The following is a 26,278-nucleotide window of genomic DNA, read 5'->3' on the forward strand; positions in this document are numbered from 1 at the left end:
GAAACACTGTTTACCTTCCCGCCAGAGCGGTACCTATTTATCTACTTGCACTGGTGTGCTTTCGAACTGCTAGGTTGGTAGGGGCTGGGGCCGAGCGACGGGAGCTCACCCCGTCACGGGGATTCGAACCACTGACCTTCTGATTGGCAGCTCAAGAGGCTCAGGGGTTTAGACCACAGCCAATCAGAAGTTCAGCAGTTTGTATCTCCGCGACAGGGTGAGCTCCTATTGCTCCTGCCAACCTAGCAGTTCAAAAGCATACCCCAAAAGTGCAAGTAGATAAATAGGTACCGCTCCGGCAGGAAGGTAAACGGCGTTTCTGTGCGCTGCTCTGGTTTCAGTGTTGCGTTGCGCCAGAAGCGGCTTAGTCATGCTGGCCACATGACCCGGAAAAACTGTCTAAGGACAAACGCCGGCTCCCTTGGCCTGTAAAACGAGATGAGCGCCACAACCCCAGAAAGGTCTGGGTAACCACAGTTATTTTCTTCAGTGGGGTTGTTTTACGACAGTTTGCCACAAATCTTCCATGAATTTGCAGTTTTGGTATCCGCAAGTATTTTTGTGAACTCAGTGTTATTCTTCTAGGGTCTTGACGTCTGTTAAAAGGGGGGGGGGGATTACATTGGTCACAGCAGAGCAGCCAACTTAACATGACTCACCTCATTTATGTGCTAGTGACTCTCAAACTTTGGGATTGTTGAAATATATCAACAGCCCCCCCCCAAAAAAAATTAAGGGCCTTGAAGCCAAAGCTTCATTAGTTTCAATCTTCCAGCAGATTTCAGTGGGGAAACTCAATTAAATGATCCCCAAATCAAAACACTTTCTGAATATTGTCCCAGTGCCTCCTATGTCCTTTGTCTACCATGGAAAACCAACCCTTTGTCTACATTAATCGCAGTGCACTGTCTGTGAGCTGGCTGCTCCCCACCACTGCCATGTGACTGTAGCGCAGCAAACACTGATTGAACCACATTCTGAATCCAGCGAGACTCGGTTTCCTGCTGCCACTTCCTGTTTGTGCTTTGTGGGCTGAAGCCGGAGGCCGCAAGGCAGTGGAATTGCCCAAAGTGGAGCCTGGTGATCTGTCAGCAGCAGCCTCTTCCATGCCACATTCGAGTGCCCAGCGCTGAAGGTGCCCTTTCTCCTTTCAAAGCAACCAGCGTCTCAGATGGCTTTCAAGGGCTCCCTTGGGTGCCTGTTTTTCAGTGCGCTGATGAGCCAGTTTTCAAAAGGAATGGAAGGTGAGTACACGGCCACAGTGTGAACTTCATAGGAAAGTTATACTGAAGAAGTGAGACCAGCAACGCTGTTCCTTGTCTGAGTTACAGCCAGCCAGACATGCCCTTTAGTGAGAAACTCCATTCCATTCCTTTCCCCCTGGTTTTCAGACAGCTTGCTGTGACCACTGAGGCTGCTCCATCCTAATAGGGTTGGTTTTTTGGGTGTGTGGGTGTGTGTTACCTTCTTAGTGTGGTGTAGGGGTTCGAGTGTCAGACTAGGACCTGGGAGACCAGGGGTTGAATCCTTTTTCCTTGGAGGTTTTTAAGCAGAGGCTGGGTGGCCATCGGTCAGGGATGCTTTAGCTGAGATTTCTGCATTGAAGGGGTGGGACTAGATGACCCCTGGAGGTCCCTTCCAACTCTCTAATTCTGATTCCATGATCAAAAACCATTCTACCTTTCTTTCAAATCAGAACCAGTGAAGGCAGTGAAGGTCCTGTGTGAGTGTCTGGAGGCGGTTGGAGGATGGATGGCGGCTAACAGATTGAGGTTGAATCCTGACAAGACAGAAGTACTGTTCTTGGGGAACAGGGGACAGGCAGGTGTAGAAGACTCCCTGGTCCTGAATGGGGTCACTGTGTCCCTGAAGGACCAGGTGCGCAGCCTGGGAGTCATTCTGGACTCACAGCTGTCCATGGAGGCTCAGGTCAATTCTGTGTCCAGGGCGGCTGTCTACCAGCTCCATCTGGTATGCAGACTGAGACCCTACCTGCCCGCACACTGTCTTGCCAGAGTGGTGCATGCTCTGGTTATCTCCCGCTTGGACTACTGCAATGCATTCTATGTGGGGCTACCTTTGAAGGTGACTCGGAAACTACAGCTAATCAGAATGCAGCAGCTAGACTGGTGACTGGGAGCGGCCGCTGAGACCACATAACACCGGTCTTGAAAGACCTACACTGGCTCCCAGTACGTTTCCGAGCACAATTCAAAGTATTGGTGCTGACCTTTAAAGCCTTAAATGGCCTCGGTCCAGTATACCTGAAGGAGCGTCTCCACCCCCATCGTTCAGCCTGGACACTGAGGTCCAGCTCCGAGGGCCTTCTGGCCAGACACTCGCTGCGAGAAGCCAAGTTACAGGGAACCAGGCAGAGGGCCTTCTCGGTAGTGGCACCCGCCCTGTGGAACGCCCTCCCATCAGATGTCAAAGAAAAAAACAACTACCAGACCTTTAGAAGACATCTGAAAGCAGCCCTGTTTAGGGAAGCTATTAATGTTTAATAGGTTATTGTATTTTAGTGTTCTGTTGGAAGCCACCCAGAGTGGCTGGGGAAAGCCAGCCAGATGGGCAGGGTAAGGTAAAGGTAAAGGTACCCCTGCCCTACGGGCCAGTCTTGACAGACTCTAGGGTTGTGCGCTCATCTCACTCTATAGGCCGGGAGCCAGCGGTGTCCGCAGAGACTTCCGGGTCACGTGGCCAGCGTGACAAGCTGCATCTGGCGAGCCAGCGCAGCACACAGAACGCCGTTTACCTTCCCGCTATAAAGCGGTCCCTATTTATCTACTTGCACCCGGGGGTGCTTTCGAACTGCTAGGTTGGCAGGCGCTGGGACCGAACGATGGGAGCGCACCCCGCCGCGGGGATTCGAACCGCCGACCATGCGATTGGCAAGTCCTAGGCGCTGAGGTTTCACCCACAGCGCCACCCGCGTCCCTGATGGGCAGGGTATAAAAAATTATTATTATTATTATTATTATTATTATTATTATTATTATTATTCTCCCACTCAGTCCAATCTCCTTTAGCCCTTCCTGCTTGTTTAGTTTAATATATTAACATCAATGGACCGAGCAATTCCCATTATTTAAATAACCATAACTTCTTAACCCTCTATTACATTTTGCAGAGCATTTTAGTGGCATCTTCTACTACTACTACTACTACTACTAATAATAATAATAATAATAATACTACAGGTGATATCAAACATAAGTCACACTCTGAGTAGACGCACTGATGTCACCTGACTTTAATAACTTGAGCCTATACTGATTACAGTGGGTCTGCTCCATGTCTTAGTTGACTCTCTCTCTTACACTTCTGTGAATGATTCCTTAAGAGTCTCAATCACTGCAAATCCTCCTATGTTATGCTTTAAATCTATTCGTTGTTGTTATTGTTTATGGCTTAAGTACCTGAAAGAATGCTGGAGTGCTTGCGGAAGATAAGTGTGCAGCAGGATAATGGGTAGATAAAAGAAGCAATTATTTTCTCTCAGAGAGGAACTAATTTCGGTGGCGATTCCGGCAGGATTAAGAGCTGAAGTCCTAAACTCCACATTACAAAGACGCAAAGGCCTCTCCATTTGTCTTTTGCCTCTCGATTAGCAGCTCGAGATAAGAGGACTCCAGAAAGCTGCCTTAGATCATCTGGTCTTAGGTCCTCTAGTCTATCTAGCCCAGTAATGTCTACACTGACTGTCAGCTGCTCTCCAGAGGAAGAACATGTGAAGAGTCTGCTGGACCAGGTTTGTGGTCCATCTGGTCCAGTATTCAGTGATGAGAGAGCTATTGATGGCTTATTACCTTTAAAGCCCTAAACAGCCTCAGTCCAGTATACCTGAAGGAGCGTCTCCACCTCCATTGTTCTGCCCGGACACTGAGGTCCAGCGCCGAGGGCCTTCTGGCAGTTCCCTCATTGCGAGAAACCAAGTTACAGGGAACCAGGCAGAGGGCCTTCTCGGTGGTGGCGCCCGCCCTGTGGAACGCCCTCCCATCAGATGTCAAAGAGAAAAACAACTACCAGACTTTTAGAAGACATCTGAACGCAGCCCTGTTTAGGGAAGCTTTTAATGTTTAATAGGTTATTGTATTTTAGTGTTCTGTTGGAAGCTGCCCAGTTGGAAACCCAGCCAGATGGGCAGGGTATAAATAAATTATTATTATTATTATTATTATTACCCTGATGCTCCAGCAGTCTCTTCTTATCCTGTTCTGACAATGACCAACCAGATACTCCTGGGAAAGTTAGAGGAGACCCATAAGCCATGTCTTCCCTGGGACTTGGATTGCCAAATTCTTATTGACCCCTACAACCTGACAGACAGAAATTTAACAGGTGAAGCTCTTTCAAGCCATGGAGATAAGTGGTGGAAAACACTTATCACCTGATTGTTGTTGTTGATGTTGATGTTGATATAATTTACCATATTTTTCCGTGTATTAGACAAGGTTTTTTGACTCAAAAATTGTGTGAAAAAACGGGGGTCGTCCAATACATGGATAGTGGCATGGGGGGGGGGGGAGAAGCGGCATGCCCACCAGCCAGCCGGTTGGCAGGAGTGCAACTTCCTCTGATGCGTGTGGGAAACGATCTAGGGAGTGTTTCCTGCCCGCAGCTGCGTGGAGGGAGAAGCTCAACAACTTTGGGCCATCTCCCCTCATTTTCTTAAAATCAAGTCCCCCAAAATAGGGGGGGGGGGTCTTATACATGAGGGGGACGCGGGTGGTACTGTGGGTTAAACCACAGAGCCTAGGACTTGCCGATCAGAAGGTTGGCGGTTCGCATCCCCACGACGGAGTGAGCTCCCGTTGCTCGGTCCCTGCTCCTGTCAACCTAGCAGTTTGAAAGCACGTCAAAGTGCAGGTAGATAAATAGGTACCTCTCCAGTGGGAAGGTAAACGTTGTTTCCATGCACTGCTCTGGTTCGCCAGAAGCGGCTTAGTCATGCTGGCCACATGACCCAGAAGCTGTACGCCGGCTCCCTTGGCCAGTAAAGCGAGATGAGCACCGCAACCCCAGAGTCAGCCACGACTGGACCTAATGGTCAGGGGTCCCTTTACCTTTACCTTTATACACGAGGGCGTCTTATAAATGGAAAAATACGGTATATGCCACCCATCTGACTGGGTTGCTCCGGCCACTCTGGGCGGCTCCCAACAAAATATTAATAGTACAAGGCACTGGAAAAAGTTTTTTAAAGGAAGAATGTGGATTGGGGTTCCATGTTTGTCAAGAACTTACTATTAGATGAACTCTACAGGTTTGTGGCTGCCAGCTGAATGTGTGACCTCCTGGCTCCATTGAAAAACACGACTCAGATGATTTGTGGCGGTGCCTCAGTTGTGTCTGCGTGGGCTTGACCTCTGATGGCTCATCCACAGATGAAAGCGACCACTTGACACGGTACAGTCATCAGAGATGACCGTTCTATGTGCAGAAACAGGCCGCCAAGACTGAGTTTCTGAAATAGACGCCCACACGGTTTGTGCTGGGCTTTTCTCTCTTACGTACGTTTCCCTAAGATGTTCTATATCCTCACTAACCACTTGATACAGCTGGAATGGACAACCTGTGGCCCTCCAGATGTTGCTGAACCCCAGCTCCCCTCAGCTCTGGCCATTGGCATTGTAAACGGAGAAATCTGAGGGCTCCCTTGGACAAAAAAAACAAGGATACCAGCCAGGAATACCAGAGCAAAACAGCAGCCGGTAGGCTTGGTCTTTATTGAAGACTGTTGGGACAGGACTCCCACCTGCCACAAGGTGGAACAAGATGGAAGCCCCAAACAAAGAGAACCCAAACTTTTATTAGCTGCTAACCCCCATGTTACACCCCCCCCCAAATTACATCATTAATACATCATGGTTACATCATGAAAGGGGAGGTCTGGTGGCAGTAATCTGAGCATCCTGGACCCTGCCCCATGGTTCTCCTTGCCCTCCACCAAACCCCCATCAAGAGTAACAAAAAAGATATTTACATTTCCCTGTTTCCCAGCCAAGTTAATCACACCCTTTTGTTTTCATCTGGGTTTGTTATTTATGGAATGGCTACCTGTCTGGCACTCAGGTATCAGGATGCCAGGAATTATTACTCAGGCAGAGGGGCTGCTGAGCAGCTGAGCTCACACGTCTATATGAATTTCTGAAGTTTTCCCAGTGAGCCAGTACAGAGATACATTTATCAGTGAATTCTTACATTTGGTATTCTGCTGCAGAGGCCCTTTGAATAGATAGGAAGAAACTGTGATGAAGTGTTTTGTGGGGACAAATCACAAAAGTCACAAAAGCGATTGCGCTGATTTTGGTAGTGGGCTGCATGTGCTTGATATCTGCTGGAGGGGCAAACCCCACCCCCAACCTATACAAAAATTCCTGCAACAGCATTGCTGGCTAAGGCTAGTGGAAGTTATAGTCAGGGCTTTTTTTCAGCAGGAACTTGCCAGAACTCATTTCCAGCACCTGTCAGGTGGGCGCCTTTACCATTACAGTGGTACCTCAGGTTACATACGCTTCAGGTTACATACGCTTCAGGTTACAGACTCCGCTAACCCAGAAATAATGCTTCAGGATGAGAACAGAAATCGTGCTCCGGCGGCGTGGCGGCAGCGGGAGGCCCCATTAGCTAAAGTGGTGCTTCAGGTTAAGAAGTTTCAGGTTAAGAACGGACCTCCGGAACGAATTAAGTACTTAACCAGAGGTACCACCGTATAAGAGAACAAAGGACGCACTCACAGTGAGTTCCAGCACCTCTTTTTCTAGAAAAATAGCACTGGATATAGTTCATCAACATCTGGAGGGCCAAAGATTCCTCAGTCTTGTGCTACAGGCAAAGAAATCTGAGACCAGGGAGAAGAGTTGGTGAAAGAAGACTGGAAGAAATTTAAAGACTATTTACAGAAATATTGTAAAATTAAGGAATTTTAGAAGGATGTTGGATAGAAACTAAGTGGTTTCCAGCTGTAATGCTTTAAGAGATATGAAAAAAGGTTTTATAAATGGGTAAAAGCTTAATGGTAAGGACTTGCTGAAGTAACAAACTGAACTGGAATACAAAAAAAGGGAGGTATGAGGAGGTCCGGGGAAATAAGTGAAAGGAGGATATGTTATGGAAAACTAACGATGTGTTTTTAATTGTTTTTATTTTGTATGTTTCCTTTTATTTTTCTCTTTTTTGCTATATTTTAAAAACTTTATCCTTTTTTCTGTATTTTGTATTTTTTCTGTTTTTATTTTCTGTTTTTGTATTTTTTGAAACCTTAATAAATATCATAAAAAAAAGAAAAGAAATTTGCACGCCTGATGCAGCATGACTCTGACGAAGGCCGAGTTCCTTATTTCACCCACAAACTCAGACATGTGCGCCTCCAAAAGAGGAATCATCAACACATCAGCTGCAGTCATTTTCATTGGAAGCGGCTTTGCCCAAGCAGAAAGGTTAAATGCAAGAAGGAAAGAACAGATGTAAGGGAGCTGCTCCCTGCTAGCCTGGATCACGGGTCTTCAAAGGATGGGGAATCTAGAGTCTATTTTTAAAAGAAAACAATTACAGTGGTACCTTGGGTTAAGTACTTAATTCGTTCTGGAGGTCCGTTCTTAACCTTAAACTGTTCTTAACCTGAAGCACCACTTTAGCTAATGGGGCCTCCTGCTGCCACCGCGCCGCCGGAGCATGATTTCTGTTCTCATCCTGAAGCAAAGTTCTTAACCCGAGGTACTATTTCTGGGTTAGCGGAGTCTGTAACCTGAAGCGTCTGTAACCTGAAGCGTATGTAACCTGAGGTACCACTGTAAATCGTATTATAGCTTCCTAGTTTTTATAGCGGGTTCTTCTACGACATCCGCAAGGCCTGCAGATTTCGGTTTGCATTAAGCAGGTGGCCGGATTGCTAGTGATGGTACTAAATTTACTGTATTTTTCGCTCTATAAGATGCACCTGACCATAAGACGCACATAGTTTTTATAGGAGGGAAAAAAGAAAAAAAATATTCTGAACCAAATGTTGTTGAAGAGGCTTTGCACGGATATCCCTGAAGCCAGAAATCCCTCTTGCTGTTCTGGCTTCGGCGATAGCTACGCAGCCTGCATTCGCTCCATAAGACGCACACACATTTCCCCTTACTTTTTAGGAGGGAAAAATTGCGTCTTATAGAGCGAAAAATACGGTAATTCTAGTAGCCAGTAGGGAAAGCCCCTTCTTGAGACCCTCCTTTGTGTGCCCCCCTCCTTGAGAGTTGCAGAGGGTAGCAACACGAGAACGAGGCCTTCTCTGCAGCGGCTACCCATCTGTGGAATGCTTTCCCAGAGAAGTTTGCCTGGCGCCTTCATTATACCTTTAGGCTCCAAGCAAAAACATTCCTTTTTAACCAGGCCTTTGGTTGATCTGATTGTATACCCTTTTAAAATATGGCTCTTTTGGTGTGTGTGTGTGTGTTATTGTTTTTATTTTGATTATATATTTTGTGGTTTTATATTTTGATTTTGTTCTGAGATCTGCAGGTATAGGGCGGTATATAAATTCAATAAATAATAATAATAATCCACCATGGGGAAAAATCATTCCCTCCATTTCTGATGTTCAAGCTATGACGGTGCCCGTGTAGCCAAAATGCTAACACCCAAGCACAATGGGGAGGGCTCTGGGACTGTGGAATGGAGCAAGGGACTGGAAAACTGGGTGGAAAGCAGAACTTTGTGCTGTAACAATTTGTCGCAGCCCCCACTTAGGATGGAATTCTCTCCCGCAGGAGGCAGTGATGACCTGTGGTTGTTGTTTAGTCGTTTAGTCGTGTCCGACTCTTCGTGACCCCATGGACCAGAGCACGCCAGGCACTCCTGTCTTCTACTGCCTCCCGCAGTTTGGTCAAACTCATGCTGGTAGCTTCGAGAACACCGTCCAACCATCTTGTCCTCTGTCATCCCCTTCTCCTTGTGCCCTCCATCTTTCCCAACCTCAGGGTCTTTTCCAGGGAGTCTTCTCTTCTCATGAGGTGGCCAAAGTTTTGGAGCCTCAGCTTTAGGCTCTGTCCTTCCAGTGAGCACTCAGGGCTGATTTCCTTCAGAATGGAGAGGTTTGATCTTCTTGCAGTCCACGGGACTCTCAAGAGTCTCCTCCAGAACCATTATTCAAAAGCATCCATTCTTCGGCGATCAGCCTTCTTCATGGCCCAGCTCTCACTTCCATACATCATACTGGGAAAACCATAGCTTTTACTATACGGACCTTTGTTGGCAAGGTGATGTCCCTGCCTTTTAAGATGCTGTCTAGGTTTGTCATTGCTTTTCTCCCAAGAAGCAGGCATCTTTTAATTTCGTGGCTGCTGTCACCATCTGCAGTGATCATGGAGCCCAAGAAAGTAAAATCTCTCACTGCCTCCATTTCTTCCCCTTCTATTTGCCAGGTGGTGATGACCTAGATGGCTTTAAAAGAAAAGTGGACAAATTCCTGGAGGAGAGGGCTATCAATGGCTGTTAGGCACAATGGCTGCACTCTGCTTCCACAGCTGAAGGCCAGAGGCATAACCAGGCTCCCTTGTGCCCTTGAGCCGTATTGGTGCCCTGTGTCCCTTGTGCTTCTCTGCTGAGGTTCCTAGCGTTGAGATGCTTCCAAGGAAATGGGGTCAATTTTCAGGCCCCCAGCTGGCTCCAGCCCACCAGCCGGTAGCTGGGCGATCTCTGGTCCTTGGCACACCATGAAACAGCAACCCACAACCTCAGAACTCTTCAGAAGCTGGAGCCCGCTCTAATCAGCAGAGTAAATAACTCTTCGCAACGGAAGGGCAGAAAGAGGCATATGTAAAGCGTATTTACAAGCAGTTTATTCAGGACAAAGGAAAAACATGACTTCTCCCTTTCATGTCCAAGCAAGCAGCCTAAAGCAAAAACCATACATGAAACGGAAGTTCCCAGCAAGCAGTGCTGGACTGTAAATAGGCATGTGACACACAACAATCATGCTTGTTCATTTTAAGGTGGAACGGAATATCTTAACACCCAGAGCATCCTATGCGCCTTGTCCAGGGACTCGGCAGCTTCCATCCTGACAAGTCTTTGTCACAATCAGCGCTGCTTCTATTCTGCTGCAGTTCAGTTTCCACCAAACACAATGTTCTTCATCTCACAGTCCACTATTTAATGTAATGTGCATAAACATTTACGTCATACAGTGGTACCTCGGGTTACAGACACTTCATGTTACAGACTCCACTAACCCAGAAATATTACCTCGGGTTAAGAACTTTGCTTCAGGATGAGAACAGAAATTGTGTGGCGGCAGCAGGAGGCCCCATTAGCTAAAGTGGTGCTTCAGGTTAAGAACAGTTTCAGGTTAAGAGTGGACCTCTAGAACAAATTAAGTTCTTAACCCAATGTACCACTGTCTATGCAAGTTACGAAGTTAACACAATTACAGTGGTGCCTTGGTTCTCAAACTTCGAAACCCCAAAAGTAAGTGTTCTGAATTTCAAATGTCTGATGCGGTTGTCGGCTATTGTTTCTGGGGCATCTGCACCAATCAGAAGCTGCGCCTTGGTTTTCAAACGTTTTGAAAGTCAAACGGACTTCTGGAACAAATTAAGTTTGGCGCTTTTGTTTTTGAGGCTTTTTTCAGTTAATTTGTATTTGTGACTGTGTGAAACCCAGTTCAGCTACCGATTGATTGATTGACCGATTGATTGTGTGACTGTGGAAATGGATAAAAGCCCCCCACCCAAACAATAACTATCATGAGTGCAGGTAAGAAAAAATAATGATTTTAATTTTCATCTTTACAATACTGTCTTATTTATTTTATAGTACAGTACATTGATTATTGCTTTCATTTTGTAGATCAATGGTCTCTTTAGATAGTAAAATTCATGTTAAATTGCTGTTTTAGGGGTTGTTTTTAAAAGTCTGGAATGGGTTTATCCGTTTTGCATTACTTTCTATGGGAAAGCGCGCCTTGGTTTTGGAACGCTTTGGTTTTGGAATGGACTTCCGGAACGGATTGAGAACCAAGGTACCACTGTAATAATAATTATACCTGTTATTTCCACACCATTCATTTCAGCATAAAGGAAACACTTATTTACATGTCAAGAGGATGTCATCAGTTATGTAATAATTTGCAGCCTGAAAAAAGCAGGATACTTGCTGGATTGATTTCTATTCCAGACATGGGAAAACGCCAGAAATTTTCACTTCTGCTGCAGCAAATTGAGTGGGAGGAATTAGTAGCTTTTGGGATTCTCTGCGTCACTGAGACATTTGTGGGTTAAGGCACTTCTTATTCCGGGTCTTCAGAACACCAGCACCAAGGGGAAGAAAGCAGTGCCTGAATTTAACATTGGCCAGCCTTTTCCTTCCTTGGTTATTTTCAACGTGGTCTCATTCCAGGGAATGTCCACCACAGAGCACCAGTGGTTGTTGACCACAGCTGAAGAACAATTGCTCTCACAAAATCAAAAGTGTCAAAAAGGTTGTCTGGGGAACGAGCTGTCACAACAGACTGCTGTGTGTCTTTCTTTTCAGGTGTTGCGAAGGAGCCGCAGTTACAGGTGTACCAGCCAAAGAATGCTATCTCAGTACAAATAGGAGATAATCTCACACTGGAATGCTGGGTGACTGGGGAAGGCCCACCAGGACCTGTGAGGTGGTTCCTGGGTGAAGGTCCCACAAAGAAGGTTATCTATGCAGGTGCTGGAAGTTTTGAGAGAATAACAAGAAATAATGAAAAATCCAACGAAGATTTCACTATTGTCATCCATAATGTTACCTGGGAGGATGCTGGTATTTATTACTGTGGAAAGATAAAGTCACACCATCGAAAAGAAGACGTCATACTACGTGGGGGTGGAACTGAGGTGGTTGTGACAGGTGAGTGGTGGAAAACTAATGGAATTTCTTTTTAAAAAATTTCAAGTCCTAGTTGGTTTCATTGGCTAAAGCCTCTATAATAACTGTTCTGGTATTTCCCCCTTATTCCCTCATAAAAGACACGACACGACACAGTCTTCTATAAAAGTACAAAAAGGTTTACTCACATATCATTCTGTTCACAATAGGATCCCAGAAGGCAGACTTAGCTTAGAAAAGTAACATATACCTAGAAACTATCTCATAAGAAGACAGTCCCTTTGTCCTCAAAGAGCATCTTTGGCTAAGCAGATGTTGCTTCTTCGATGCATGTAGTCGAGAGAGAGAGATGGCTGCCCTGCCCTGTTCTTTTGTTGTTACCTGCACAGGTGAGGCCACGCTCACCTCTAGCCACATGCAGAGGAAGTCTGTCCCAGCCTAGAAGGAAACAGGAAGTTTACCTGCTGGCTGGACAAACATGCCTCCCCATGTGTAAACATTTTCACTCTAGGAATGTTGTACTTGACTGCTCTTGTGTTTCACATCCCACACAAGGAAGTTCGGTTTTCAGTGTCAATTATTTTCTGGTCCTAACTTTCTGTCTTACACCACCACGTTCATCTAGATTCACCACCTCCCAATACCGCCCCAGTGGTTGCTGGGGTGAGTGTCCTCCTCCTCACTGTCTTGCTCCTCGTGGCAGTTTACATCTACTTAAAGAAGAGGAAAGGTGAGTTTGGCACCTATGTTTGGAAGCAACTGACCCCTCCTCTCCCTCGAGTCAGCGGAGCAGAAGAAATCATTTCCATATAGTCTTTGAGGGCCCTATATTTCCACCGCACCCCAAATTTCTGAAAAATGTGGCACCCAAATGTCGGACTGGTCACTTCTGCTCAGACTAGCCTACCTTGCGGGATTAGGCTAGGGCGCCATCTGCATGATACATTTGAAGCAGCGTCATACCACTTTAAACAACCAGGGTCCCCCTGCAAAAGAATTCTGGGAAATGTGGTTTCTTATGGGTGCTGAGAGTTGTTTGGCGGCTCCTAGTCCCCTCGCAGAGCTGTAAAGCCGGGGTGGCCCAGCCCGTTTTATGGCAAACTCAGCGACTGCCCCGGGCAGCAAAAGCCTTAGCTATGCCACTGACTGTAAGTATCTCTTTTTTCCTTCTTTTAATAATTTCAATTTGGGGGGTGGGTGACAAGAAATTTTCTGCACCGGGTACCATCTGACCTTGCTACACCACTGGTTTCACTGCCTGAAGCAAAGTGGGAAGGTGCCACGGCCCCTCTCTACTGAAACTGGCAAGGTTGCGAGAGTTCCATGAGATCTTTTTTTTTTAATGATATTTATTAAAGTTTCCAATTTTTAGCAAACAAAAAGAAAAAACCAACATAAAAATATTAAAAACATAAATTTCACAACTTATTTTCTTGTAACTTGTTTCCCCGACCTCCTCGTACCTCCCCTTCTTGTATACCCAGTTTGAATTGTTTATACAGCAAATCCTTATCTCAACCTCTTAAATTATTGTAGCTTTAAATTCTTACTTACAAAAAGAAAATCATTTTATCATAATTACAGCTTGAAACCCCTTAAGATCAATCCAACATCATTCAACATTCCTTAATTTTATGATATTTTTGTAGATAGTCCTTAAATTTTTTCCAATCTTCTTCTGCCGACTCTTCTCCCTGGTCACGGATTCTGCCAGTCATTTCTGTCAGTCCCGAGAGTTCCATGAGATCTTGACGGAAGCCGTTGTGTGACCTTTTGGGGTGGCACCCCATGGGATTTTGCAGCCCAAGGCATCTGCTTCAGTTTGCCTCATGTATAGTCAATTTGAAACTGATTTTCTGGATTTTTTCCTCTCCTCTGCATTAAATCCATTCACATCCAAGATCCGCTGGTGAATCTGGTAAAAGCACAATTGTCAAAACAAATGCGGATCTTGCATGTGAATGGATTTAATGCAGAGGAGAAAAAAATGAAAATTCAGGATATTAAAAACAATATTAAAGAAGCTATAGAGACAAGAGTGACAGCAATGGGAAACATCCCACCTCCAGTTGAACTAGCCAATCCAAAGAATCAGTTTCAGTTTGCCTCATGGGCAGGCTGGCCCTGATTCTCAGATTGTTTTAACAAACTACAATTCCCAGGATTCCTTGGGAGAAACCATGTCCATTTGAAGGGCTATGACACTGCTTTCAATGTATAGTGCAGATGCTGTTGGCATGTGATGCGCTCATCATGTGTTTAAATGTGCTTGACTGATGCATACAGAGTGGTTTTATGCTGGTGTTTAGTTTCTGGTGTTTGCTCTGAATTAAAAATGAAACACCAGCCTAGCCAGGTTGCTTTTATTCTGAAGAGAAGGGAAAGCGTCACGGTGTGGCCCTGATCCAGAACTTGCCTCAGATCCGGGTTGTGGCCAAACTCTGAAAACTGCTCCATGGCTGCTTTTTGCCTTCGAAAGTGCTCAGAACCCCTTTGGGGATTGTGGAGGAGAAAGGAAGGGATCGTTTTCAGCAGGAAACTGGTTCAGAGACCAGAGGCCACAACTGCTTTTTCTCAAGAATAAGAAGCAGCCCAACAGAGAGTGCTTATTTTAAACACAGAACTGGCACCACGTGCAGTTTGTGTTGGGATGCTGTCGGGGAGGCGGGGGCAATTGGCAGGCCCCCAGCTGGCTCCAGCCCACCAGCCGGCAGCCGGGCGATCTCTGGTTCTCAGAACAGCATCGAAAGTGTGACTCAAGCCTCAGAAACCTTTCAAGACTTAAGCACGCAACCCAGCAGAGATAAGAACTCTTTGCAACGGAAGAGGCGGAACAGAGACATGTGTAAGCATATTTACAGCATTTATTCAGCAGCAGGACAAAGGAAAAACATGTCTGCTTCCCTTCGTGTCCAAGCAAAACAGCAGCACAGCAAAAGCAATACACAACGGAAGTTCCCAGCAGACTGTGCTGGAAGTAAACAGACATGTGACATACAACAACTCCACATATCTGTTCCTCTTAAGGCAGAACAGAACATCAATATCCTAACATCCTCCCCGTTTCCATGTAGCGCTTAGTACCTGTGGTTAGCATTTAATGTTTGAAAGCCAATTTACTGTCTCTTCTCTTCTCCCTTGTATGTATCTAGGCAGAAACCAAGAGACGTCAAGGTCTGTATATATATTTTTTAAAATGCAATTTCATTAACTTTTCCTAGTGTTTGGGGAGATGAGTATTTAAGTCACATAAATTTGGTCAACGGTGGCAGAAGTGTGTCCGTCTGTCTGTAAGTACAGAAGTGTGGACTGATTGAGAGAGATTCACAGATGTGGCTCCCCATATATACATGCCAAGATCCATTGGTGGCAAGGTTCCCCAATAAGCAGCTTCTAAAATTACAAATTGGATGGGTAAACATGTTGTTATGAGTTTGTTGGTGTCAGGAGTTTTTTTTTAGGGAGAGGGGGAGTAGGCTGTATGCAAGACCGTTCTAATTCCTGGATCCAGCACGGATTCAATTGCTGGAATAGCCAGGCCAGCCGGAGTGATGAGCCATTAAGAAAACCAAAGGAAAATCAATGGGCCAATAAGAGAACAAAGGAAAGGGGGCTCTGTGCCAGAAGACAAATGGGTGGGGCCCCTCCTCCAGTTCTTCTCAGGACAAAGCAGGAGTTTGAGAACACAGTTTGCTGTTATCTTATGTGAGCAAGAAGCTGGGGTGGGGGGACGGAGAAGCAGCAAGCAGAGTGTCAGAGAGCAATGGCTGATTTCTGTTTGAAGCCAAGTCTGCAGTTATGGGGAAAGCAATGCCCTTTTGGGGTGTTGATGCTGTGAAACCCTCCACTGCAAGCCCAGGTTATACAGGTGAAACTCAAAAAATTAGAACATCGTGGAAAAGTTCCTTTATTTCACTAATTCAACTTGAAAGGTGAAACTAATATATGAGATAGACTCATGACATGCAAAGCGAGATATGTCAAGCCTTGATTTGTTCTGTATATACAGTGGAACCTTGGTTTTTGAGCATCTTGGAAGATGAATGTTTCGGAACTCGAACGCTGAAAACCCGGAAGTGAATGCTTCTGTTTTCAAATGCGCTCTGGAAGTCAAATAATAATAATAATAATAATAATAATAATAATAATAATAATAATTTATTTGTACCCCACCCATCTGGCTGGGTTTCCCCAGCCACTCTGGGCGGCTTCCAACAAAGATTAAAAATACATTAAAATGTCACACATTAAAAACTTCCCTAAACAGGGCTGCCTTCAGATGTCTTCTAAAAGTCTGGTAGTTGTTTTTCTCTTTGACATCTGGTGGGAGGGCATTCCACAGGGCAGGTGCCACCACCGAGAAGGCCCTCTGCCTGGTTCCCTGTAGCTTTGCTTCCCACAATGAGGGAACCACCAGAAAGCCCTCGGAGCTGGACCTCAGTGTCCGGGCAGAATGATGGGGGTGGAGATGCTCCTACAGGTATACTGGCTTCCACTGCGTGTTTTTCCATTTTCTCAATGGAAATTGCCAACAGTCCTTTGTGCCTCGGTTTTCGGATGTTTCAGAAGTCGAACGGTCTTCTGGAACAGATCACGTTGGAAAACTGAGGTTCCACTGCATATGTAAATAAACGATATATCATAAAGACTCCACAGTCTCCGCTGTGCCTCATTCTGAGGAACTCCTGGAATCATGCACCACTGAGAGATTGGGATGGCAGGAAACAAATCCAAATTTTAAGAGCGCTCTCTCTCTCTCTCTCTTTCTCTCCCTCGCACACACATTTTTCCAATTAGCCCCAAACTAGACACTTTAAAAGGTTCGAAAGTGCTTTGAAAAATGCAAATGCCTTCAGGCTTAATAAATCTTAGCCCAAGTGCCTATTAAGAGGCAGCAATGGAGAAATCAAATAGAGTCATGTCCACTACGTTAATAATGGATAAAATGCAGCTCATTTGCCACCATTATTTTCATTGCGTAAAACTCCAGGCTATAATTCTAGCGGGCTGTTTAGTGTGTTTGAGGTTTATTTAAAGATCAACTCTGACATGGGCTTCACTAAGTGAAAGACAGCAGCTCCCACCTGTTGGGGGTTTTTTTTGGTTTTTGGTTTGCTATGCTCATTTCACAGAATCCCACGTGGATCTTGTGCGCAGATATAGAAGCTGAGTTCCAGAATTTAGGAAGCAAGTTCTCCCTGTCCTCCTAGAGGTGGAGATATATTGCAACAGAGGGTCCTCAAAGGACTCTGACATTTCGGACAGGCGTGGCAAACCACCAGTGCCCATTTTTCCTCCATGTGGCATTCCACCCCCCCCCGGTGGCAGCAGCAGGATCTGTGGCAGACAACATTACAGTGGTGGGCTGGGTGGAGGGGATGGCAGAGGGCAGTTGCGCCTGTCAGGAGATCAGCCTACACTCGAGTAGGACCCTGGAAGAGACACATGCCCGACTGGCATGTTCTCTCCCTCCTGGTTGATCGTTCGGGAGCTTCAAAAGCTTTCTTCAGCCCAAACATCACAGCGACCGATGCCAACCGACACCAGCACACTTAGGGATCCGCAGAGTTTGTGCATCATGTGTAACAGACCTCAGCAACTCAGCGTTTTGGCTAATCTACTTTATTTACATATAAACACACACGGAGCACTGCAACGTGGCTCCCTCTCTCTCTACCATCAGACAGCAAAGAGGAAAAGAACAAAGGACAATAGTCCCACTTCACAGAACATGGTAACACAAACATCCTGTCTCTGTCACTTCCCACTCTGTGGAGTCAAAACATACACTGTCATGTGAAAGACAGAGCAGAGATGGCGCTGTTAGAATTCCTGCTATGCAGATATGCCCACCTGGGCTAAGTGCAGAAGTTCAAAGTGTTAAGTTGTGGGTGAACATATCAGACGACACAGTGATTCTTCAAACAGCTCTTGTTTATTCATAGGCCAGAACAGAACTGAACTGAAGGGTTCAGCCAGCCTGCTTATATAGAGCTCCAGTACAACGTAACTGTAACAACTTTCTGTAACTATCCAATCATTGAACGTCACTTTCGATCCCTTACTTGCATATGTGGACCTGAGTGAAAACTATCTACAGTATCCCCCTGCTGGCCCAGGGTGAGAACTTCAGTACATAACACAAAGGATGGGGAGGAAAACACCTGCTGCTATGCCACACCTGAATATAAGAAGAGCCTCGCTGCTACGTCAGGTCCGTGGCCCATCTGGTCCAGAATCCTGTTCTCACAGTGGCCAACCAACAGGAAAACCAGCCAGCAGGACCTGAGGCCTTGCCTCTCCTGTGGTTTCCAGCGATGGCTTTTCAGAGACATGCTGCGTCTGATAGTGAAGGGGCAACATAGCCCTCGTGGCTAGAATGGACCAGTTGAGGAATAGGCTCGACTTTTGTGTCTGTCTCCATATATAATCAAGAATTCCCCTTGCTGATGATTTTTGCTCGGTGTTCTTTTTCCCTCCCCAGGCCTGAAGCTCCCACCCAAGAGAACACAAGCTTTCCTAAACAGGTATGAAGAATAATATTGGTATGCACTCTCCTCCCCCTTCCCTAAAGAACCAGGAAGTCACTGGGACAGCTTTTTCAGGATGAGTTCCCTTGAGAGGGAAGAGGGCTGAAAACATTGGCGTGTTTGTGTAATGTCAGTTTATTTGCAAACTGCAAGATGAGAAGGAGGGGAAAGACCATGTTTATTTGAATAAGCATCAGAGTACCCAAAAGCAAACAGAAGGTCTTTTCTTCTCCCCAGGGTTTTTTGCCTGTGGGCTGCAAAAACTCCAAGCATCTCTCTCTCTCTCTCTCTCTCTCTCTCTCTCTCTCTCTCTCTCGGCTAAGTTCAAACTGACAGGCTGTGTCGTTGAGCAGGTGTGTGTGTGTGGGGGGGGGGTTCCTATGGCACCCACCCCAGGGCCTCTGAGCATCCTCCAGCTCTCACAGACCCATAAGCAAGCCCGCTGAGTTACTGAATATACACAAAGCCCATTGCATGTTGTGAAGAAGCAATGGAGGCTCCACAGACATGTTGGATAGCTCAGTTGGTTTGAGCAGGGTGCTGATAATGCCAAGGTTGCAAGTTCAATCCCCGTACGGGACAGCTGCATATTCCTGCACCACAGGGGGGTTGGACTGGATGACCCTCAGGGTCCCTTCCAACTTTACAATTCTATGATTCTACATTGTTTGCTTGGGGGTGGGGAGAACTGGTGCAACTTTATAAATGTCTCATTTGTTTAGATGTCTCTTCTCTACTGTAATTACAGTAGTAATTCTCTACAGCCTAGGACCCTTGTACCTACAGGACCGCCTCTCCCGGTATGCCCTGCAGAGGACCTTAAGGTCCATAAATAGCAGCACCCTGTCCAAGGCCCTAAGGAAGTCAGATTAGCCTCAACCAGAGTCAGGGCCTTTTCAACACTGGCTCCAGCCTGGTGGAACGCTCTGTCTCATGAGACCAGGGCCCTGCGGGATCTGATTTCTTTCTGCAGGGCCTGTATGTAAGACAGAATTGTTCTGCCTGGCCTTTGGCTTGGAATCAACTTGATCCCCTTCCTCTCTTTCCTTTTTCCTTTCTCCTCCTGTGATGGAACTCCTATTTGGGGACTTCCCTGGCTTTTTTCTGGCCCACGCAGGACCAGTCTGGATAGTTGGCCTTGGTGAAGATTTGATGTTTTCATCCCCCAAAAGTTTTTGATTTGAGTTTCTACTGAAATGAGTCTGCATTTTAATGTTGTATTTTAATCTCGTTTTTAAGTTGTATTTCAATCAATTGTTTTTATACCTGGTGTTAGCTGCCCTGAGCCTGGTCTTGGCTGGGGAGGGCGGTGTATAAATAAAATTTAATTATTATTATTATTATTATTATTATTATTATTCTCTCCCAGCTGGCTGCCCTCTGCAAATTTCATTCACAAGTCCCTGGAGCAGCTCAGGGGTCACAACGCAGGGTTCCAGCTCCCAGTAGCAACAGCTTCATATGAATGCAGCCATAGGTCTTCTTTAAAGCACACCTTCACTATTCTAACAGTCTTGGCTTCCCCCAAAGAACCCTTGGAACATATGGCTGCTGGGAATAGTAGTCTAACAACCCTTGGCTCCTTATAAAAATTACAGCTCCCAGAATTCTTTAGAGGAAGTGTTAAAGTGGTGAAAGGGTGAAAGGGTGCTTCAGAGGCATGCTGTGGATGTGACCTTAGCTTAACTGGGGCTGCGTGCTCAGGAATTCTGAAATCCTGCTGCAAGAAAAGCCTGAGCATATGCATATTCTTATTCCCTCTGATTTTAATAACTTATTCTATCATGTTCCTGTGGGGTACAATGCTGGTTCTCCTAGTTTTCAGGAGGGGCGAGACACCTAAACTAAGGTTACCAGATTTTTTTCAATGAATCCGGGGACGCTTTTCAACTTCAATGGATTTTGTATGGGGACTGATTTGTAAATCTGGGGACTGTCCCCGGGAAACGGGGACTTCTGGTAACCTTAACCTAAACCAAATTCCTGGAGAGTTTATTCAGCTCCCAGTCTGGCTTTCAGGTCCTATCACTTTGAAACATCTATTTTTTGTTGGCTTGAGAATATGTTTTATTCCTCCACCCCCCACACATAATGAACATAATTAAAACTACAATAAACAACAACAGCCATAGCTGTCAACTTTTCCCTTTTCTTGCGAGGAATCCTATTTGGAATAAGGGAATTTCCCTTTAAAAAAGGGAAACGTTGACAGCTATGGCAACAGCTAGCCTCAGGGGGAGAAGCATAACAACATCTTAGAATCGGAGCCTTTATTTTATGATGCACGTGAAGTCTTTAATACAATAAATCTCTGCAGATGTTTCCATGGGTCTGGGGATGTTGTTTGGACTGACCATCTTGTCTTGCACAGGAGATGAATGGATGTCAGGTGTTGCAAAAGGATAAAGAACTTGTCTTGGCCTCCGACCTTGCTGATTTGGCAGGTCACGTTCTTGGCCAGAACAACAGACCACACCTGAGCATACCATGAAGCGCCTGTTGCAGAACATCCACATTTAGCAATTCCTAAACGATCTACAATCTTAAGGGCTGGAAAAACCATCCTTTTTAAAAAAAAGAAGAAGCCAGAACTTTTAGGAAGCCTCATCCAGGATTATATCTTGCTCTTGGAGTGCACTGCAGCCTATGTTGTCCTGCCTCAAATGTTCTGAAGAGAAAAAATCACACTTTTCTTTTCTTTCTTTTCTTTTCTTTTCTTTTTCTATAATTTTGTTATTAGTTTTTCAACATATCATTTTCAACAATAATTAAACATACTTTCATATCTTATACCATTTGTTGACTTCCATCAATCACATCTGAAAATTTTCCAATCTACGCACTTAATATACATTTCTTACTTCCACTATTACATTTAAATCTCATAACTAATATCTCTATTCTTTCTCTACTTTGCAATGTTTCACACATTTCTCCTTACAAAACTTCTTGTAGTCCTACTAGCATAATTTGTTGATTACAGTTGCTCTTCAAATAGTTCGTATATTTCTTCCAATCGTCAGTAAATCTCTGGTCCCGCAGGTTTCGAATCCTTCCTGTCATTTTATCTAATTCTGCGTAGTCCATTAATTTTATTTGCCATTTTTCTTTCGTCAGAATTTCTTCTTGCTTCCATTTCTGGGCTAAGAATACTCTTGCTGCTGTTGTTGCATATTAAAACAATTTAACATCTTGCCTCTTAATATCCTCACCTATAATACCAAGTAAAAATGCTTCTGGTTTTTTAAAAAATGGATATTTCAACATCTTTTTCATCTCATTATATATCATTTCCCAGAAGTTTTTCTTTCTTACATTCCCACCACATATGATAAAATGTCCCTTCTTTTTCTCTTTTCTTTTCTTTTCATCCAGGGTGTTGTCAATAAAGAGATTGTCTATGCAGACCTGAAGGATCCCAGCAGCCTGCGAAGACCTAAGCAAAGGAAGACAGAGGAGCATTCAGAATACGCCAGTGTCCGTGTAGCTTAGTCTGTGGCTGCGAGAGGAACACTTTCCTGCCGGGACTCAAAAACCATCGACCAGAGATGAAACTCCATCAAACAGACCCTACCATGCAAATTAAAGAAATCTGGGTGTGCTGCATGGATTCAGGCTCAGAGAGGCGTGGCTCACCCTTCCTATTTGGTCTGGCTGTTTTTGCAAGAAGTTTGAAAGGAAAGGCTGTTTCTTTTTTCATTTGTGCAGGGAGACTAGTGACCGGCATCACTCTCCGGACATTGCACAGCTCATGCACACTGGAAATGGATTTATACGGAGTCAGTCCACTGGTCCATTTAGCCCAGTAGTGTCCACACTGACTGGTAGCATCAGCTCTCCAGGATTCAGACGGAGCCAACTGGAGATGTGATGGGGAATTGAACCAGAGCTGTCAACTTTTCCCTTTTCTTGCGAGGACTCCTATTCGGAATAAGGGAATTTCCCTTAAAGAAAGGAAAACGTTGACAGCTATGAATTGAAGCAGGGTCCTTCTCTACCGCGAAGCTAAAATCCTTCCACCCTTGCTGAGGGAAAGCAGATCCTTGGATTATTCTTAACAGAAAAACAGAGCACTGCAACTAAACCCACTAGGCTTGGCCCATCCATTAATAGTTAACTAATTTGATTACCAGGCAAGCAAAGACGCGGGTGTGCTGGGGGTTGTTTCCTTAGGAGGCTGATGGAGAGACACGTGTTTTCTGATGCGCGCAGGAAGACGCACCACTGCAGAGAGCGAGGGGAGGCGGAGCAAAGGCGATTTCGAATTCTTTTCTCTTTTGCAGCCAAGCGCAACCCTCGCCCCGCGCAGGGAACCTGTCAGCGGCAACTGCAACCATCTAAACTCCTCGCTCCGCTTCCCTTTAATACACTGGCAAATGTTTCCTGCAGAACAGATTCCATTAAAATGTACCGACAACGCCGCCTCCAAGCCCGTTTTTGCTAACCAGCTGAGTGGCAGGACGGCAGCAAAAGAGGGAGCCGGGCGCGCTGGTCGGATTGAACTTGCGGCGCTGTTTCAAGAGCTATTTAAATAAAATAATAACAACAATAATAAATCTTTTTGTTACGTGACACTTGCGACCCCAGGGCAGCTGCGGCTTCCTTAGCCTTCGAGCGACCCCTGCAGTTCAGAGCGCGCAATCTCCAGCTCCTCCGCTATCCTCCTGCCTGCGTTCAGGGGCGGTGGCTTCCTCGCATCTTAAGCGCCTTGAAACTGTCTCCAGATAACACGGCCTTCCTTGTAAGCTGCCTTTCTCTCCCCCCACCGCCCCCGGGAGCTTCTCCTCGCACCCTAAGCGGCCCGGATCCCCCTCCGTTTGCGATCTGCTTGGCATTCAGGGCAGCAGATGGCGAAGGAGGGCTGTGCGCTTTTTAGTTCGCAAAAGGGAGTTGGTGAGGATCACGAAGGGCCATCTGCGCCACCCAACGACCCCCGCCGAAAAGGCAGAGCCACGCAGACCTTTGGTCCATCCAAGGCAGACCTTTGGTCCATCCAAACCATTATTGTCTGCACTGACTGGCAGCTGCTGTCCAGGGCTAGAGGCACGGGTCTCGCCCAGCCCTACCCAGAGATGCCCAGCGCACTAGACTCGGCTATCTGGGTTGGTGGCCATCACTGCCTCATGTGGAAGTGAGTTCTCCAGTTCAACTGTGCATTGTGTGAATAAGGATTTTCTTCTATGTCCTATACAGTTCCTTCCAGTAGCACCTTAAAAAGAAAAGGGACCCCTGACCATTAGGGCCAGTTGTGGCCGACTCTGGGGTTGCGGCACTCATCTCGCTTTACTGGCCGAGGGAGCCAGCGTACAGCTTCCGGGTCATGTGGCCAGCATGACTAAGCTGCTTCTGGCGAACCAGAGCAGCGCACGGAAATGCCGTTTACCTTCCCGCCGGATTGGTACCTATTTATCTACTTGCACTTTGACGTGCTTTCGAACTGCTAGGTTGGCAGGAGCAGGGACTGAGCAACAGGAGCTCACCCCGTCACGGGGATTCGAACCGCCGACCTTCTGATTGGCAAGTCCTAGGCTCTGTGGTTTAACCCACAGCGCCACCCACATCCCTTGCATTACTCTTTGGTTTATTTAGCCTAAAACATGTATGCATGCTCAAGTAGTTCTTTGTAGTTAAAAGGATTCCTCTGATCTGACTTTGTCCCATGTGGGGATTTTTTGAAATGCTCAGAGGAAATCTGATTGGTTCTTACAAACGCTGTGTTAAAAGTTCTTTTGTTAATAAAAGGGAGCTGGGCCAGGGTGTGGCATATTACTATTTCGCACTTCCTCTCAGAGTCTTGCTGGTCAAGCTCGTATCTATTTTATTAATCAGGGTCCAGTCCTTTCCTTTGCCTTCAGAACGCAGCATTGTCAACTTTCTCCATGCCACGAATAGTTTTTAAAACTTCCATCTTTGCTGTCTCCTACTCGCCTTTTCTGTAAACCAAAAAGTCCAAAAAGCTGCATCCTTTCTCTGTGTATATATACGGGAGTTCCAGTGATTATTTGGGGCTTCAGGGCCTACTAACCTAAATTGGAGTCCGGGGATACACAAACTTGTGTTTTTTAGTGCTTTGAAATCTTGAGCAAAGAAGGAACTGGGAGCTAGCAAGTAACTTCAGCGTCATAAGATGCCGGGGTCTGAAGCAGAGACTTTTCTCATGCAAATCAGTTGCTTCGCCACTGAGCCCCAGCCCATGCAACATGCATGGCGGTACATTTTTGCAACAGCAGATCCAGGAACACAGGGGGGGAGTCCCGCTGAGCTCCACCGCCTATGTACTCCGAAAAACAACATGATATGGAACAAGAAAGGAGTCAGAACAGCGCAAGCAGAACCATTAGCTTGTTAATTTTAAAGATTTAAACCCTGCCTTTCAATCAAATGGTCCCTACGCTGCCTTGCTCCAGATTTTAAAAAGTCAATACAGGAATATCAAGATAACTTGTGCGTGTGCGTGTGTGTGTGTGTGTGGACACACCTGCTAGCCTCCAAATCTATGTTGATTATATAAGAGTTGTATACACTTAATAGCCGGAATCCCTAAGCAGGTTACAGTAAAATATGAAAATCAGATTTAAAATGCATATGTCACACGAGACAATATTATTTTTTGATTTTATTAATCTGTGGATTGCCTTCCAGATGAGTCTCCAAGGTGACCAACAGCAAAAGAAATAAAAACAGCTTTAAAAGCACTACAGAATATGACAACCACAGATCTGCCTTGATGTTTTTTGTTTTTGTTTTAAAAAGCCTAAGGCAGATACTAAAAGCCTTGTGCAGCAAGCTTCTGGTATTTTTGAGAATTTAATGCTCCTGAAGAAGGCAGTGACCTACTGTGTGTATAAAGGATAATTATTATCGTTATTATAATTAATTACGGTAAATTTGTCTACCGCCTTATACCCGCAGGTCTCAGGGCAGTTCACAACATAAAATCACAACGTAAATTCACAAAATACGTAATAAAAATAAAAACAACCCAATAAACCGCCATCTCCCTGACATATTTTAAAAGGGCATTGGATGTCAATCACCCAAAGACCTGGTTAAAGGGGAACATTTTTGCCTGGTGCCTAAAGGTGTATAATGAAGGCGCCAGGTGAGCCTCCCTGGGGAGAGAGCATTGCACAAATGGGGAGCCACCGCAGAAAAGGCCCCGTTCTTGTGTTGCCATCCTCCAGACCTCTCACAGAGGAGGCGCATGAAGAAGGGCCTCAGAAGATGATCTCAGGGTCCAGGGCAGTTCATATGGGTAGAGATGGTCCGTGAGGGATTGCGGTCTTGTGCCGTTTAAGGCTTTATAGGTCAAAACCAGCACTTTGAATTGGGCCCGGAAACTAATTGGTAGCCAGTGCAGTGGGACCAGGATCAAACCGGTGAGCAACTTGGCCACTGAATTCTGCCCTAACTGAAGTTTCCGAACTACCGTATTTTTCCGTCTATAAGACATCCCAATGTATAAGACGCCTCCTATTTTGGGGGACTCTGATTTAAGGAAATGGAGGGAGATGGCCCCCGTCTATAAGATGCCCCCAAATTTTGGACATTATTTTTTTGAGGGGGGAAACCTAGTCTTATACACGGAAAAATACAGTATCTTCCAAGGCAGCCCTACATATAACGCATTGCAGTAATCTAATCTCAAGGTCACCAGAGCACAGACAACAGTACAGTGGACGCTCAGGTTGTGAACGTGATCCATGCGGGAAGCACATTCGCAACCCGCAGCGTTTGCAACCTGCAGTGCCACGTCTGCGCATGTGCGGTTGCAATACGGCACTTCTGCGCATGCACAAAGCGTGATTTAGCACTTTTGCACATACGTAAGCGCCGAAACCCGGAAGTATCCTGTTCCAGTACTTCCGGGTTCGGCATGGTGCGCAACCCAAAATCGCGCAACCCAA

The 26,278-nt window shown here is 45.7% G+C and overlaps 1 protein-coding gene across 2 annotated transcripts; it reads left to right on the plus strand.

Annotated features, from left to right (window-relative positions):
- Window positions 1–1,006: 1,006 nt before the first annotated feature.
- LOC308480182 (tyrosine-protein phosphatase non-receptor type substrate 1-like) lies at window positions 1,007–23,314 on the plus strand. 2 transcript variants are annotated; one of them, XM_081011611.1, is made up of 6 exons: window positions 1,007–1,244; window positions 11,518–11,862; window positions 12,467–12,571; window positions 14,994–15,015; window positions 18,326–18,368; window positions 21,747–23,313. In XM_081011611.1, exons 1-6 carry the CDS (start codon window positions 1,172–1,174, stop codon window positions 21,861–21,863), a joined length of 705 nt encoding a protein of 234 aa, XP_080867737.1. In that variant the 5' UTR covers window positions 1,007–1,171; the 3' UTR covers window positions 21,864–23,313. The 2 variants fall into 2 exon arrangements, with proteins under 2 accessions (XP_080867737.1, XP_080867738.1); XM_081011612.1 differs by lacking the exon at window positions 12,467–12,571 and having other exon boundaries at window positions 21,747–23,314.
- The last annotated feature ends 2,964 nt before the right edge of the window (window positions 23,315–26,278 follow it).

The sequence above is a fragment of the Podarcis pityusensis genome (assembly GCF_964106645.2).
Source record: "Podarcis pityusensis genome assembly, chromosome: 6".
In the NCBI taxonomy this organism is placed as follows: Eukaryota; Metazoa; Chordata; class Lepidosauria; order Squamata; family Lacertidae; genus Podarcis; species Podarcis pityusensis.

Bases quoted from the DNA above. Each gene is read 5' to 3' on its own strand.
- LOC308480182 (XM_081011611.1), top strand. From the start codon at position 1,172: ATGGCTTTCAAGGGCTCCCTTGGGTGCCTGTTTTTCAGTGCGCTGATG. The intron at 1,245-11,517 runs GTGAGTACACGG...CTTTCTTTTCAG, and splicing joins GTTTTCAAAAGGAATGGAAG to GTGTTGCGAAGGAGCCGCAG. The intron at 15,016-18,325 runs GTCTGTATATAT...TTCCCTCCCCAG, and splicing joins AGAAACCAAGAGACGTCAAG to GCCTGAAGCTCCCACCCAAG.